Consider the following 15,923-nt stretch of genomic DNA (forward strand, 5'->3'; position numbering starts at 1 on the left):
TATGAATGTACAACACACGTGTTATGACAGCATGCCTGTAACTAACTCCATTTCTGTCTGTCATCGTGAGGCTAATTCGCCACAATGCCGGTCATGTCTGAACTCATGTGATATCAACCCCCCTTCTTTCTCTTCTCTTCCCACCCCAGCTTTTCCAGTCTCTAAGGGAAGGCGAGAGGGGCGAGGGTCAAGGGTGAGGCGAGAAGCGAGAGAGGGCTGGAAGAGCTCGGGTTAAGGTGTTTGGCGTTCCTATTTCTGGCGGAGGGGGAGAACGTATCATGTATGAGAAGTTAACCATAATGAACCTGCAAAGCGGCTTGAACTGGACTGAGCCCAACAACTGGTACCATGACCTGACCACAGTACAAACACAACACAGCACAGGTGAGTTGAAATTCAACGCATTCACTAAGGAAGGATAAGACAATGTAACAATTAACATATCAACCCATTACACAACCCTATGAAATGCTGTCTCGTTTTCATGGCCATTGCCTTAGAATTCTTAACCAACTCTCTCTCAGTCTAAATACTGTCTGTTTATTGTTTGTAAATATTACCAGCAGGATTTAGGTCAAATTACATTTTAAATCAGTCAAAGCAATGAGAAAAATTGGAATTGGAATTTCAGTTCACTTCCTGTATTGACTGAAATTAAATGGAATTGACCCCAACCCAGAATAACAGTGCATGTGTCAATGTAATTCGTCTGACATTTTAATGTTTGTCCACCGCCTCTCTCCGTCAGTGCCCGAGGGCTGTCTGTCGGACACAGATGGAGGCCTGGGAGACGAAGGTGGTGGTGGAGGAGATGGGGGAGGAAGAGGAGGAGTAGGAGGAGGGCCGGTGGAGAGGGATGAGGGTGAGGAGTCACAGCTGAGGCTGCAGCTGAAGAGGAAGCTACAGAGGAACAGGACCAGCTTCACTCAAGAGCAGATTGAGGCGCTGGAGAAAGGTCAGACAGGTTTCAGCCAATCACAATTCACCATGCTTGAGCTTCAGCCAATCACAATGTGTCTTGATTGAGCTTCAGCCAATCACAGTGTGCCTTGCTGGAGCCAGAGCGTCACAGAGTCAGTCACTATGGTGGCAGTGTTTTTCCTGCCTCGGTCAGAGGCCTCAATTCATGCATTTGGTACTTGGATCTGTGCATAAGTCAAGATATTCTGACCCGCCTCGTAACGGTTTCAGGGTCTGTAAAATGGGCTATACATTAGATCTGAAAAATGTCAGTCACTCTTGGACAGGGTTCCCCAACTGGGGTGATTTTATTTGGCCCCCCAAGTTTTCTGAGCAAATTATTTTTTATATATACACTACCAGTCAAACGTTTGGACACACCTACTCATTCAAGGGTTTTTCTTTATTTTTACTATTTTTTACATTGTAGAATAATAGTGAAGACATCAAAACTATGAAATTACACATATGGAATCATGTAGTAACCAAAAAAGTGTTAAAGAAATCAAAATATATTTTATATTTGAGATTCTTCAAATAGCCACCCCCTTTGCCTTGATGACAGCTTTGCACACTCTTGGCATTCTCTCAACCAGCTTCACCTGGAATGCTTTTCCAACAGTCTTAAAGGAGTTCCCACATATGCTGAGCACTTGTATATTGTTGGACATAAACACTGTAAAAACACCAGCAAATCAGCTCTATGTGATTTTCATTTTCCACATTATTCTGATGCATAATAGAAAGATATACACGCAGTGGGCAGTTTATTAGGTACAACCAGATAGTACCGGGTCGGACCCCCCTATGCCTCCAGAACAGCCGGAATTCTTCAGCATGGATTCTATAAGGTGTGGCGTTCAAACGTTGATCAATTGGTATCAAGGGAACTAACGTGTGCCAGGAAAACATTCCCACACAATTATACCAATGCCACCAGCCTGTACCGTTGAAACCAGGCAGGCTGGGACCATGGATTCATGTTGCTTATGCCAAATCCTGACTCTTCCATCAGCATGACGCAACAGGAACTGGGATTCGTCGGACCAGGCGATGTTTTTCCTCAATTGTCCAGTGTTGGTGATCGTTTGCCCACTGGAGCCGCTTCTTCTTATTTTTAGCTGAAAGGAGTTGAACCCGGTGTGGTCGTCTGCTGCAATAGCCCATCCGTAACAACGAGTTTTACATTCCGAGGTGGCGTTTTGCACACCACTGTTGTGCTGCGTCGTTATTTGCCTGTTTGTGGCCCGCCTGTTAGCTTGCACGATTCTTGCCATTCTCCTTCGACCTCTCTCATCAACAAGCTGTTTTCGCCCACAGGACTGCCGCTGACTGGATGTTTTTTGTTTGTCACACCATTCTTGGTAAACCCTAGACACTGTCGTGCGTGAAAAGCCCAGGAGGCTGTCCATTTCTGAGATACTGGAACCAGCACACCTGGCACCGACGATCATACCATGCTTAAAGTTGCTTAGGTCACTTGTTTTGCCCATTCTAACATTCAATCGAACAGTAACTGAATGCCTCGATGCCTGTCTGCCTGCTTTATATAGCAAGCCATGGCCACGTGACTCACTGTCTGTAGAAGCATATCATTTTCGTGAACGGGGTGTTGTACTTAATAAACTGGCCACTTAGTGTATGTGATTGTTTACAAATGAAAGCAAGGTTTGAAATTAGTCAATATTATATCTGTTTGGGCTTCTTGCGGTCAATTTGCAGTCTACAAATGATTAGTAATTGTGTTCTGGCCCCTTGACCATCCACTCAAGAAAAAAATTGTCCCGTGGCTGAATCTAGTTGATGATTCCTGCTCTAGGAGGTAGGGAAACTGGGAAACTGAGGTTATTAGGTATATCTGTTTCTGCAAAATAATAACAATAGCTGGACAAAAAGGTCAAATTCATAGAAAAAAGGGAATGTCCGCTCACTTTTTTGCTGCTCAAAAACCTGCTCTTTTCATTAAGCTTATAGAAAGGGCTCCCGAGTGGCGCAGCGGTCTAAGGCACTGCATTTCAGTGCTTGAGGCATCACTACAGACCCTCTGGTTTGATTCCAGGCTGTATCACAACCGGCCGTGATTGGGAGTCCCATAGGGCGGCGCACAATTGGCCCAGCATCGTCCGGGTTTGGCCGGTGTAGGCCGTCATTGTAAATAAGAATTTGTTCTTAACTGACTTGCCTAGTTAAATAAAGGTAAAATACATTTAAAAAAAATTAAAATAGGTTACAACGTACAGTGGTACAGTGGTACAGTGGTTTGACTGACATGGTCTTCGTCATTTACTTTGTAGCCTGATGTGGACCCGAAAACAATTCCGTGACCCTGGTGTAACTATCCCTTGAGGTGGATGGGGGGGGACGACAGTGTCCGTTATGCGGCCAACTGTAAACATATTGTTATGGTCGCTCCAGGCAAATTACTTTAATGAGACAAACTGGCCTAAATGCAAGTAAGAGGGAGGCACGGTTGGACAGATAAAAGGCCAAAATCAGGCCAAAAATCTGATCTTCACTAATCAGATGGGAAATCTGATGCTGGGTGTGAACACATATCAGTGATTCAAATTAATTAAAATTAGTTTACTTGAGATTTATTCATGTAGTGGCTAGCCTATACATTGGCAGCGAAAAGCTAAATTTCAGTATAAAAGAGACTAAAAGAGAAAAATCCTTTGTGTTTGAGAAATGCTCTATCAAAACCCATCTATTAAAATAAAATAAAGAATAAAAAAATGTTTTACTGTGATACAGTGATTACTGTATCTTTGAAAGACACTAGTTATACACCTCAATTACTTATAATCTGAAACATCAATCAAGACACACCTGAATGACCATCCGAATGACTTAGTCGCAGACACAGCAGTTACACGCTTTTAGAATGCGGCTAGCCGAGTACGTGGCAGGGTCAACAGACAATCACGGACTACAAAAGGAAAACCAGCCATGTTGCCGACACAGATGTCTTGCTTCCGCGCAAGATAAACACCTTCTTCGCCCGCTTTGAGGATAACACAGTGCCACCGACGCGGCCCACTACCAAGGACTGTGGGGTCTCCTTCTCTGTGGCCGACGTAAGTAAGATTTTAAGCGTGTTAACCCTCGCAAGGCTGCAGGCCCAGACGACATTCCTAGCCGCGTCCTCAGAGCATGCGCAGACCAGCTTGCTGGTGTGTTTACGGACATATTCAATCTTTCCCTATCTCAGTCTGCTGTCCCCACATGCTTCAAGATGGCCACCATTGTTCCTGTACCCAAAAAAGCAATGGTAACTGAACTAAATGACTATCGCCCCGTAGCACTCACCTCTGTCATCATAAAGCGCTTTGAGAAACTAGTCAAGGATGATATCACCTCTACCTTACCTGTCAACTTAGACCCACTTCAATTTGCTTACCGCCCCAATAGATCCACAGATGATGCAATCACCATCACACTGCACACTGCCCTATCCCATCTGGACAAGAGTAATACCTATGTAAGTATGCTGTTCATTGACTATAGCTCAGCATTCAACACCATTGTACCATCCACGCTCATCATTAAGCTCGAGACCCTGGGTCTGAACCCCACCCTGTGCAACTGGGTCCTGGACTTCCTGACGGGCCGCCCTCAGGTGGTGAAGGTAGGAAACAATACCTCCACTTCGCTGATCCTCAACACTGGGGCCCGACAAGGGTGCGCACTCAGCCCACTCCTGTACTCCCTGTTCACTCATGACTGCGTGGCCAAGCACGCCTCCAACTCAATCATCAAGTTTGCAGATGTCACAACAGTAGTAGGCTTGATTACCAACAATGACGAGACAGCCTACATGGAGGAGGTGAGGGCTCTGGGAGTGTGGTGCCAGGAAAATAAACTCTCGCTCAACGTCAACAAAACAAAGGAGATGATCGTGGACTACAGGAAACAGCAGAGGGAGTACCCCCCTATCCACATCGACGGGACCGCAGTGGAGAAGGTGGAAAGCTTCAAGTTCCTTGGCGTACACATCACTGACAAACTGAAATGGTCCCCCTACACAGACAGTGTGGTGAAGAAAGCGCAACAGTGCCTCTTCAACCTCAGGATGCTGAAGACATTTGGCTCGGCACCTAAAACCCTCACAAACTTTTACAGTTGCACAATTGAGAGCATCCTGTTGGGCTGTATCACCACCAGGTATGGCAAATGCACCCCCCGCAACAGCAGGGCTCTCCAGAGGGTGTTGCGGTCTGCCCAACGCATTACCGGGGGCAAACTACCCGTCCTCCAGGACACCTACAGCACCCAATGTCACAGGAAGGCCAAAAAGATAATCAAGGACATCAACCACCCGAACCACTGCCTGTTCACCCCGCTATCATCCAGAAGGCAAGGTCAGTACAGGTGCATCAAATCTGGGACCGAGAAACTGAAAAACAGCTTCTATCTCAAGGCCGTCACTGTTAAATAGCCATCACTAGCACATTAGAGGCATTTTGCTACACCCACAATAACATCTGCTAAACACGTGTATGTGACCAATACAATTTGATTTGATTTGATTTATTAAGCTGTTCTTAACGCAATCAGTGTAGAAAGATTTGTACAATATCAGTAACTGCGATCGAATGTATTGCTTAGACCAGTGTTGTAGGGCGGCAGGTAGCCTAGCGGTTTAGAGCGTTGGGCCGGTAAACGAAATGTCGCTTGTTCAAATCCCCAAGCAGACTAGATGAAAAATGTATCGATATGCCCTTGAGCAATGCGCTTAACCCTAATTGCACACTAAATATAACAATTACATTTGAGAAAAACAATGGCAACACCAGCTATTCTCTCGTGGAATTTGAAAAGCCATAATATTCCTATCCAGCTGTCTTGATATTCTAGCAAGAAACAATGTTGATATAGCAAAGCTCCAAGAAACACACCTGCTCCAAAAGGACACACATAGAAAAGAGAACCATTTGTACAAACTGGCTGCTTTTTCATCAGCCCCAAACAAAACTAAGGGTGTAATCATAATGATACATAAGAAACTCTAAATCACCATCCTTGGTAAAAGCGAAGACCAAGAAGGAAGAATAACTTTCCTTAAATGTATCCATAATGGAAAGAAGGAAACACTTTACTTGACACCCAGAGTCAAAACACGTTATGACACGGTCATAACAATGTCATAACAGCTGACATAACTTGTCATAACCTGTTATAATATCGTAATAACACTGTCATGACACATATTTAGACCTGTTGTGACATACAGTGCATTCAGAAAGTATTCAGAACCGTTGACTTTTCCACATTTTCTTATGTTACAGCCTTATTCTAAAATTGATTAAATAAAACAATTCCCTCATCAATCTACACACAATACCCCATAATGACAAAGAGAAAACAGGTTTTGAGAAATCTTGGCATACATATCAAAATAAAAATATGACTTATTTACATAAGTATTCAGACCCTTTGCTGTGAGACTCGAAATTAAGCTCAGGTGCATCCTGTTTCCATTGATCATCCTTGAGTTGTTTCTACAACTTGATTGGAGTCCACCTGTAGTAAATTCAATTGATTGGACATGATTTGGAAAGGCACACACCTGTCTATATAAGTTCCCACAGTTGACAGTGCATGTCAGAGCAAAAACCAAGCCATGAGGTTGAAGGAATTGTCCGTAGAGCTCCGAGACAGGATTGTGTCGAGGCACAGATCTGGGGAAGGGTACCAAAAAATGTCTGCAGCATTGAAGGTCCCCAAGAACACAGTGGCCTCCATATTCTTAAATGGAAGAAGTTTGGAACTACCAATACGCTTCCTAGAGCTGGCAGCCCGGCCAAACAGAGCAATCGGGGGTGAAGGGCCTTGGTCAGGTAGGTGACCAAGAACCTGAGGCAAAGATGAATGGAGCAAAGTACAAAGAGATCCTTGATGAAAACCTGCTCCAGAGCGCTAAGGACCTCAGACTGTGGCAAAGGTTCACCTTCCAACAGGACAACGACCTAAGCACACAGCCAAGACAACGCAGGAGTGGGTTTGGGACAAATCTCGGAATGTCCTTGAGTGGCCCAGCCAGAGCCCGGACTTGAACCCGATCTAACATCTCTGGAGAGACCTGAAAATAGCTGTGCAGCGATGCTCCCCATCCAACCTGACAGAGCTTGAGAGGATCTGCAGAGAAGAATGGGAGAAACTCCCCAGATACAGGTGTGCCAAGCTTGTAGCGTCATACCCAAGAATAGTCAAGGCTGTAATCACTGCCAAAAGTGCTTTAACAAAGTACTGAGTAAAGGGTCTGAATAGTAACAGTTTTTATTTGTAATACATTTGCAAACATTTCTAAAAACCTGTTTTTGCTTTGTCACTATGGGGTATTGTGTGTAGATTGATGAGGGGAAAAACTATTTAATCAAATTTAGAATAAGGCTGTAACGTAACAAAATGTAGAAAAAGTAAATCGGTTTGAATATTTTTTCCAAATGCCCTGTATATTGCTTTATTTTATGGCTGGTTATGACACCTACATAAGAATGTCAAAACCCACATAACCTACCACACAAGGCAAAACATTTCATTACACCATAGCCTACATGTACAGTATGTTTATGTTATATATATTTTTCTAAATTGACCATATTAAATTGTCATTGTAATTGCGCCCCCAATGATATCAGACATGCACCTACCCCAAAGCTTTGATGCTGATGACTGGGATGAATGCAGGAGCAGATTTCCGGAGCAGGACAAGACACCCTCTTTTTGACTGATGACTGATATAAGGGCATGTACATGATAGGCCTATCTTGCTTATATGATTATATGATGGTCATAATGCTTCTTGACAGTGTCATAAAGTTTATTTTCTTAGTCAAAGTAAAGTGACACAGGATAGTCATAATGCTTCTGGACAGTGTCATAATGTGTATTTTCTTAGTCCAAGTGAAGTGACACAGGATGGTCATAGCGCTTCATGAAAGTTTCATAAAGTGTATTTTCTACCAGCTATTTCAATTATTTAAAATATGATGAAAAAACATGTCTGTAAAGAATTCATTAAAAACAACAAAGGATTCGTTTGAAAGGTGCTTCAACAAAGTATTGAGTAAAGGGTCTGAATACTTATAAGGTATTATTTGTATATTTTTTTTATACATTTTCAAACATTTCTAAAAACTTTTTTCACTTTGTCATTATGGGGTATTGTGTGCAGATTGATGATTTTTATTTATTTTTTAAATCAATTTTAGAATGAGGCTGTAACGTAACAAAATGTGGAAAAAGCCAAGGGGTCTGAATATTTTCCGAATGCACTGTATGTCTTGGGGAGGGTGGGGGGCTCTACTAAGCTATATGGAATTACTTTAAGAAGGTCATACCAAGGATCATTTTGCTATTTGATTTTGAATTTTAAGACACCTTGAGGTATAAAGATTGTATGATATTTAATGAACATTATTATTTGGCCTTACTGCTATTAGCCAATGCAAACACATTGAATAACAGATTCATTACATGGAACAACAGATCTAAAGGAAGATTGTTCTGAAGTGTCTGTCCTATATCTTAGAGATACACTCAGTCGCGAAGTGGTAGGCCACACAATCTCACAGAACGGGACCGCGTAAAAATGGTCTGTCCTCGGTTGCAACACAACTACCGAGTTTGGTATTTGGTATTTTATTAGGATCCCAATAAGCTGTTGCAAAAGCAGCAGCTACTCTTCCTGGGGTCCACACAAAACATGAAACATGACATAATACAGAACATTAATAGACAAGAACAACTCAAGGACAGAACTACATAGAGTGGGGAGAACAGGTATTTGATACACTGCCGATTTTGCAGGTTTTCCTACTTACAAAGCATTTAGAGGTCTGTAATTTTTATCATAGGTACACTTCAACTGTGAGAGAAATCCAGAAAATCACATTGTATGATTTTTAAGTAATTCATTTGCATTTTATTGCATGACAAGTATTTGATACATCAGAAAAGCAGAACTTAATATTTGGTACAGAAACCTTTGTTTGCAATTACAGAGATCATACGTTTCCTGTAGGTCTTGACCAGGTTTGCACACACAGCAGCAGGGATTTTGGCCCACTCCTCCATACAGACCTTCTCCAGATCCTTCAGGTTTCGGGGCTGTCGCTGGGCAATACGGACTTTCAGCTCCCTCCAAAGATGTTCTATTGGGTTCAGGTCTGGATACTGGCTAGGCCACTCCAGGACCTTGAGATGCTTCTTACGGAGCCACTCCTTAGTTGCACTGGCTGTGTGTTTTGGGTCGTTGTCATGCTGGAAGACCCAGCCACGACCCATCTTCAATGCTCTTACTGAGGGAAGGAGGTTGTTGGCCAAGATCTCGCGATACATGGCCCCATCCATCCTCCCCCCAATACGGTGCAGTCGTCCTGTCCCCTTTGCAGAAAAGCATCTCCAAAGAATGATGTTTCCACCTCCATGCTTCACGGTTGGGATGGTGTTCTTGGGGTTATACTTATCCTTCTTCTTCCTCCAAACACGGCGAGTGGAGTTTAGACCAAAAAGCTATATTTTGTCTCTTCAGACCACATGACCTTCTCCCATTCCTCCTCTGGATCATCCAGATGGTCATTGGCAAACGTCAGATGGGCCTGGACATGCGCTGGCTTGAGCAGGGGGACCTTGCGTGCGCTGCAGGATTTTAATCCATGACGGCGTAGTGTGTTACTGATGGTTTTCTTTGAGACTGTGGTCCCAGCTCTCTTCAGGTCATTGACCAGGTCCTGCCGTGTAGTTCTGGGCTGATCCCTCACCTTCCTCATGATCATTGATGCCCCACGAGGTGAGATCTTGCATGGAGCCCCAGACCGAGGGTGATTGACCGTCATCTTGAACTTCTTCCATTTTCTAATAATTGCGCCAACAGTTGTTGCCTTCTCACCAAGCTGCTTGCCTATTGTCCTGTAGCCCATCCCAGCCTTGTGCAGGTCTACAGTTTTATCCCTGATGTCCTTACACAGCTCTCTGGTCTTGGTCATTGTGGAGAGGTTGGAGTCTGTTTGATTGAGTGTGTGGACAGGTGCCTTTTATACAGGTAACAAGTTCAAACAGGTGCAGTTAATACAGGTAATGAGTGGAGAACAGGAGGGCTTCTTAAAGAAAAACTAACAGGTCTGTGAGAGCCGGAATTCTTACTGGTTGGTAGGTGATGAAATACTTATGTCATGCAATAAAATGCAAATTAATTACTTAAAAATCATACAATGTGATTTTCTGGATTTTTGTTTTAGATTCAGTCTCTCACAGTTGAAGTGTACCTATGATAAACATTACAGACCTCTACATGCTTTGTAAGTAGGAAAACCTGCAAAATCGGCAGTGTATCAAATACTTGTTCTCCCCACTGTATATATATTTTATAGGCACACTTAGCCTACATATCAATACATACACACAAACTATCTAGGTCAAATAGGGGAGAGGCATTATGCCATGAGGTTTGATTAATCTGTTTTTTTTAAACCAGGCTTGCTGTTTATTTGAGCAATATGAGATGGAATGGAGTTCCATGCAATAATGGCTCTATATAATACTGTACGCTTTCTTGAATTTGTTCTGGATTTGGGGACTGTGAAAAGACCCCTGGTGGCATGTCTGGTGGGGTAACTGTGTGTGTCAGAGCTGTGTGTAAATTGACTATGCAAACAATTTGGGACACATAAATATTTCTTATGAAAAGAAGAAGTGATGCATTCAGTCTCTCCTCAACACTTAGCCAAGAGAGACTGGCATGCATAGTATTTATAGCAGCCCTCTGATTACAATGATGAGCAAGACGTGCCGCTCTGTTCTGGGCCAGCTGCAGCTTAACTAGGTCTTTCCTTGCAGCACTCATCCACACGACTGGACAACATTCAAGATAAGACAAAACTAGAGCCTGCAGGACTTGCTTTTTGCAGTGTGGTGTCAAAAAAGCAGAGCATCTCTTTATTATGGACAGACATCTCACTATCTTTACAACCATTGAATCTATATGTTTTGACCATGACAGTTTATAATCTAAGGTAACGCCAAGTAATTTAGTCTCCTCAACTTGTTCAACATCCACACCATTCATTACCAAATTCAGCTGAGGTCTAGAACTTAGGGAACGATTTGTACCAAATACAATGATCTTAGTTTTAACGATGTTTGGGACCAGTTTATGACTGGCCACCCATTCCAAAACAGACTGCAACTCTTTGTTAAGGGTTTCAGTGACTTCATTAGCTGTGGTTGCTGATGCGTATATGGTTGAATCATCAGCATACATGAACACACATGCTGTCACGACCCGGTGCGAGAAACAGTCACTAATAATTGTCAGAACCCAGAAGATGAGGCAGACACAGCTGTACTAGAGATGGTGGTTTATTAAAGAACAAAATCTTCAGGCAAAGAAGCTCAATCCACAATGTCCAAAAATAAAGCCAAGAGGCACAAAGAGGAAAACCTCCAAAAACAAAAGAAACTCCACAAAGTGGTAAAAAACAGCAGGGAAAAAACAAACCTCAAAAGACTACTCAAACAAAACACAAGAACTAAACCAGAGAACCTCTGGAAAATCCCACCAGAGAAATATCTATATAAAACAAGGCTTGGGCTGGGGCTGGGTGCTAACTTACAAACACTGAGCAAGGAACTGAGGAACACACAGGGTTTAAATACTAACAAGGGAATGACCTACAGGTGCAAACAATAATTAGAGCAAGAAAAACAAAAGGTACAGAAAGGTGCAATGGGGACATCTAGTGACCAAAACCCGAACAGTCATGGCCAAAACCTGACAGAATCCCCCTCCTAGGAACGGCTCCTGACGTTCCTACCAGCCTTCTCAGGGTGGAGGGCCCTGAACTGACGAATGAGGTCAGGGTCCAGTATGTCCTTGGCAGGAACCCAGGAGCGCTCCTCGGGACCGTAGCCTTCCCAGTCCACCAGATACTGCCAGGACCGCTGCACCCGGCGGGAATCCAGTATCCGGTGGACGGTATAAGCTGACTGACCACCGATGACACGGGGCGGAGGGGGAGGTCTGCCTGCCGGGATAAGGGGAGAAAAAACAACAGGTTTTAATAAAGAAATGTGAAATGTTGGATTGATCTTAAGTGATCTGGGTAAGTGCAGGCGAAAAGTAACGGGATTGACTCTCCTGGCAATCTTAAAGGGACCGATGAACCTCTGGGACAGCTTGCGAGACTCCACCCGTAGTGGTAGGTTCTTAGTTGAGAGCCATACTCTCTGGCCGGGGTACAGGGTAGGACCGGGACGGCGACCTCTGTTGGCTTGTCGTTGGTACTGCTGAGAGGAACGCAGAAGATTAAGACGTGCCTTCTTCCACGTAAGCCGACAGCGTCTGATGAACCTCGAGGCTGAAGGCACTCTGACTTCTGCCTCCTGGTCCGGGAACAATAGAGGCGCATAGCCAAACTGACACTCATGCGGGGACATACCAGTGGAGGAGGAGCACAAGGTGTTGTGCGCGTACTCGGCCCAAACAATGAAGGATGACCAAGTGGACGGGTTGTTGGAAACCATGCATCTGAGGGTGGTTTCCAGCTCCTGATTCATCCTCTCAGTTTGGCCATTGGACTCCGGATGGTACCCTGAAGATAAACTGGCCGTGGCCCCTATGAGTTGGCAGAAGGCCTTCCAAAACCTTGAGGCGAACTGGGGACCTCTGTCGGAAACCATATCTTGCGGAATCCCAAAGACTCGGAACACATGGTTAATCACCAACTCAGCTGTTTCCTTGGCAGAAGGTAATTTGGTCAAAGGAACAAACCTGGCCGCCTTAGAAAACCTGTCGATGATGACTAGGATCGTAGTATTACCATGGGACGGAGGAAGGCCAGTAATAAAGTCCAACGAGATATGGGACCAGGGTCGGTGGGGAATAGATAGAGGGTGAAGGAGTCCTTGAGGGCGGAGGTGAGAAGATTTGCCCTGGCAGCACACGGAACAGGCCTTGATGAAAGTGGCAACGTCTTCTTTTATGGTGGGCCACCAGAACTTACGCTGGATGAACTCCAAGGTGCGGCCTACGCCCGGGTGACAGGTGAGGCGAGAGGAGTGCCCCCACCGAAGGACTTGGGACCTTGCTGCCTTGGGAACAAACAACCGATTAGCAGGACCTCCTCCAGGGCCCGGTTCGATGGCTTGAGCTTGTTTCACGGTATCCTCCACTTGCCACGAGATCGGAGCCACGATCTTAGCGGCCGGAAGGACAGTCATGTCAGTATCTTCTCGAATGGCAGGAGAGTAGATTCGTGACAAGGCGTCCGGTTTGAGATTCTTCGACCCGGGTCTATAGGTGAGGATAAACTGAAATCGGCTGAAGAAAAGAGACCATCGAGCTTGTCTGGCGTTCAACCGCTTCGCCTGCTGGATATACTCCAGATTCTTGTGGTCCGTAAGCACTTGAAACGGTTGAGAAGCCCCCTCGAGCCAGTGTCTCCATTCCTTCAATGCCATCTTAACCGCTAGGAGTTCACGATCCCCCACATCGTAATTCCTCTCGGCCGGGGTAAGCCGGTGAGAGAAGAAGGCGCAAGGATGAAGCTTCTTGTCTTCACCCCTCTGAGACAGGACAGCTCCAACCCCAACCTCTGATGCGTCTACCTCCACCACAAAAGGTTCATCCGCCGTTGGTAGTGTCAGGATGGGAGCAGAGAGGATGCGCTGCTTGAGTCCTTGGAAGGCCGTCTCAGCTTCTCTTCCCCACAGAAACCTTGTGTTGCCACCCTTGGTTACCGCCGAGAGAGGGGCTGCCACCGAGCTGAAGTTCTTGATGAACTTGCGGTAAAAGTTGGTGAAGCCCAGGAAACGCTGAACTTCCTTAACGGACTTGGGGGTGGGCCAATCCGCTACCGCCTCTACCTTCTTGGGGTCCATCTGGACTCGTCCGGGTTCCACTATAAATCCCAGGAATTGTACTCGAGAGGAATGGAATTCACACTTCTCCGGCTTAACGTACAAATGGCTGTCTAGGAGGCGTTTGAGCACTTGTCTGACATGCTTCGTGTGTTCTTGAAGGGAGCTCGAAAAGATGAGGATGTCATCCAAGTAAACAAACACGAAGATGTTAAGCATATCCCTAAGCACATCGTTTATGAGCGCTTGGAACACAGCCGGAGCGTTGGTCAGGCCGAAGGGCATCACCGAGTATTCGTAGTGACCAGTAGGCGTGTTGAAAGCGGTCTTCCACTCGTCCCCGGGTTTGATCCGCACAAGATGGTATGCGTTCCGCAGGTCAAGCTTAGTGAAGACAACTGCTTCCTGGAGCAGCTCAAAGGCTGTGGCCATAAGAGGTAGCGGGTAGCGGTTACGGACGGTTATGGCATTGAGTCCCCGGTAGTCGATGCAAGGTCGTAATCCACCATCTTTCTTGGCCACAAAGAAAAACCCTGCTCCCGCCGGCGAGGTAGATGGACGCATGAGGCCTGCTGTCAGAGCGTCCTTGATGTAGGTATCCATAGCAGCTCGTTCGGGAGGGGAAAGGGAAAAGATCCGACCCCTGGGAGGGCAGGTCCCCGGCAACAGGTCGATGGTGCAATCGTAAGGTCTATGGGGTGGTAGTTTGGTGGCCCTCTGTTTGCTAAATACCAGTTTGAGGTCATGGTAACACTCGGGAACTCGGGACAAGTCGATGGATTCTAGAGACTCGGAAGGAGAACTCTGGGAACTCGGGAAGATACAAGTGGCTTGGCACGTAGGACCCCACTGCTTGATAGTGCCCACAGACCAGTCGATGTGAGGGTTATGGCTGTGAAGCCAGGGATAACCAAGGACGAGAGGAAACTCGGAACAGGAGATCAGATGAAAGTTCATCACTTCCTGGTGTTGGGAAACTGAAAGTCGTAAGGGGGTAGTGGCACGAGTGACAAGTCCAGATCCCAAAGGACTTCTATCCAACGTAGTAACCCTTATGGGGTCACTTAGAGGTTCAGAAGGAACGCCATTCTCCTTCGCCCAGATCCCATCCATGAAGTTACCTGCGGCTCCAGAGTCTACCAAGGCTTGAAGAGAAAACTCGTGGTCGTCCCAGGAGAGGGTAACTGGAATGAGCAGGCGGGAGTTGGATGGATGGGAGGAGGTTATGTTTCCCGTTACAGTCCTCCCAGGCCTGCACGGGAGAGTGCGTTTCCCTGGAGCCCGGGACACGTGGAGCGGAAATGGCCCGGTTTGCCGCAATATAGACAGCATCGCTCCCTCATCCGGCGGTCTCTCTCAGCCTGGGAGATGCGTCCAACCTGCATGGGTTCTGGTGGAGCCAGCGAGGATAAAGGTGGAGACTCGGAGCTGGAACCGATAGGAGCTGGGGTGAGCGGTCTATGGTTTTGTTCTCTCTCTCTCAGACGCTGGTCTATGCGTGAAGCCAACTTGATAAGGGACTCAAGGTTGTCCGGTGGTTCCCGAGTTGCCAGTTCATCTTGGATGGTGTCAGAAAGACCCTTCAAAAAACACACTGTGAGCGCCTCGTCGTTCCAGCCACTTGCTGCTGCCACAGTGCGGAACTGGATGGCATAGTCCGTCACGCTGCGCCGACCTTGGCGGAGATTCAGGAGCTGTTTGGCTGAGTCAGGGCCGTTGGTAGGACCTTGAAACACTCGCTTGAATTCTTCAGCAAAGGTAGAGTAGCTGGCACAGCAGGGACTTTGGGCATCCCACACAGCAGTAGCCCAGGCTAGGGCCTTTTCCGACAGCAGGGTGATGATATATGCTATCTTGGACCGGTCGGTGGGAAACGACGATGGTTGCAGCTCAAAGGAGAGAGAACATTGGGTGAAAAACCCCTTACAAACACTCGGATCCCCTGAGAACCGTTGGGGAGGCGGCAGACGAGGTTCAGCCAGGGGATTAACTGCCAGGGGCCCTTGAATCGGATGAACTGGAGCAGAAGCGGTTGCCGGGGAAAGTCGATCCGAAATCTGCTTTATGGAAGTCAGCATCTCTGACAGAAGTTGAGAATGTCT

General features: G+C 46.0%; 1 protein-coding gene across 1 annotated transcript; it reads left to right on the top strand.

Annotated features, from left to right (window-relative positions):
* Positions 1-278: 278 nt before the first annotated feature.
* On the top strand, positions 279-1,026 carry LOC311133990 (paired box protein Pax-6-like; the record flags this gene model as incomplete). The annotated part of the gene is made up of 2 exons (XM_084167610.1): positions 279-384; positions 749-1,026. The coding sequence occupies 2 exons, from the start codon at positions 279-281 to the stop codon at positions 1,024-1,026; spliced, it is 384 nt and encodes a 127-aa protein (XP_084023736.1).
* Between the last annotated feature and the right edge of the window lie 14,897 nt (positions 1,027-15,923).

Source organism: Coregonus lavaretus, assembly GCF_964263955.1.
Source record: "Coregonus lavaretus genome assembly, chromosome: 1".
NCBI lineage: Eukaryota > Metazoa > Chordata > Actinopteri > Salmoniformes > Salmonidae > Coregonus > Coregonus lavaretus.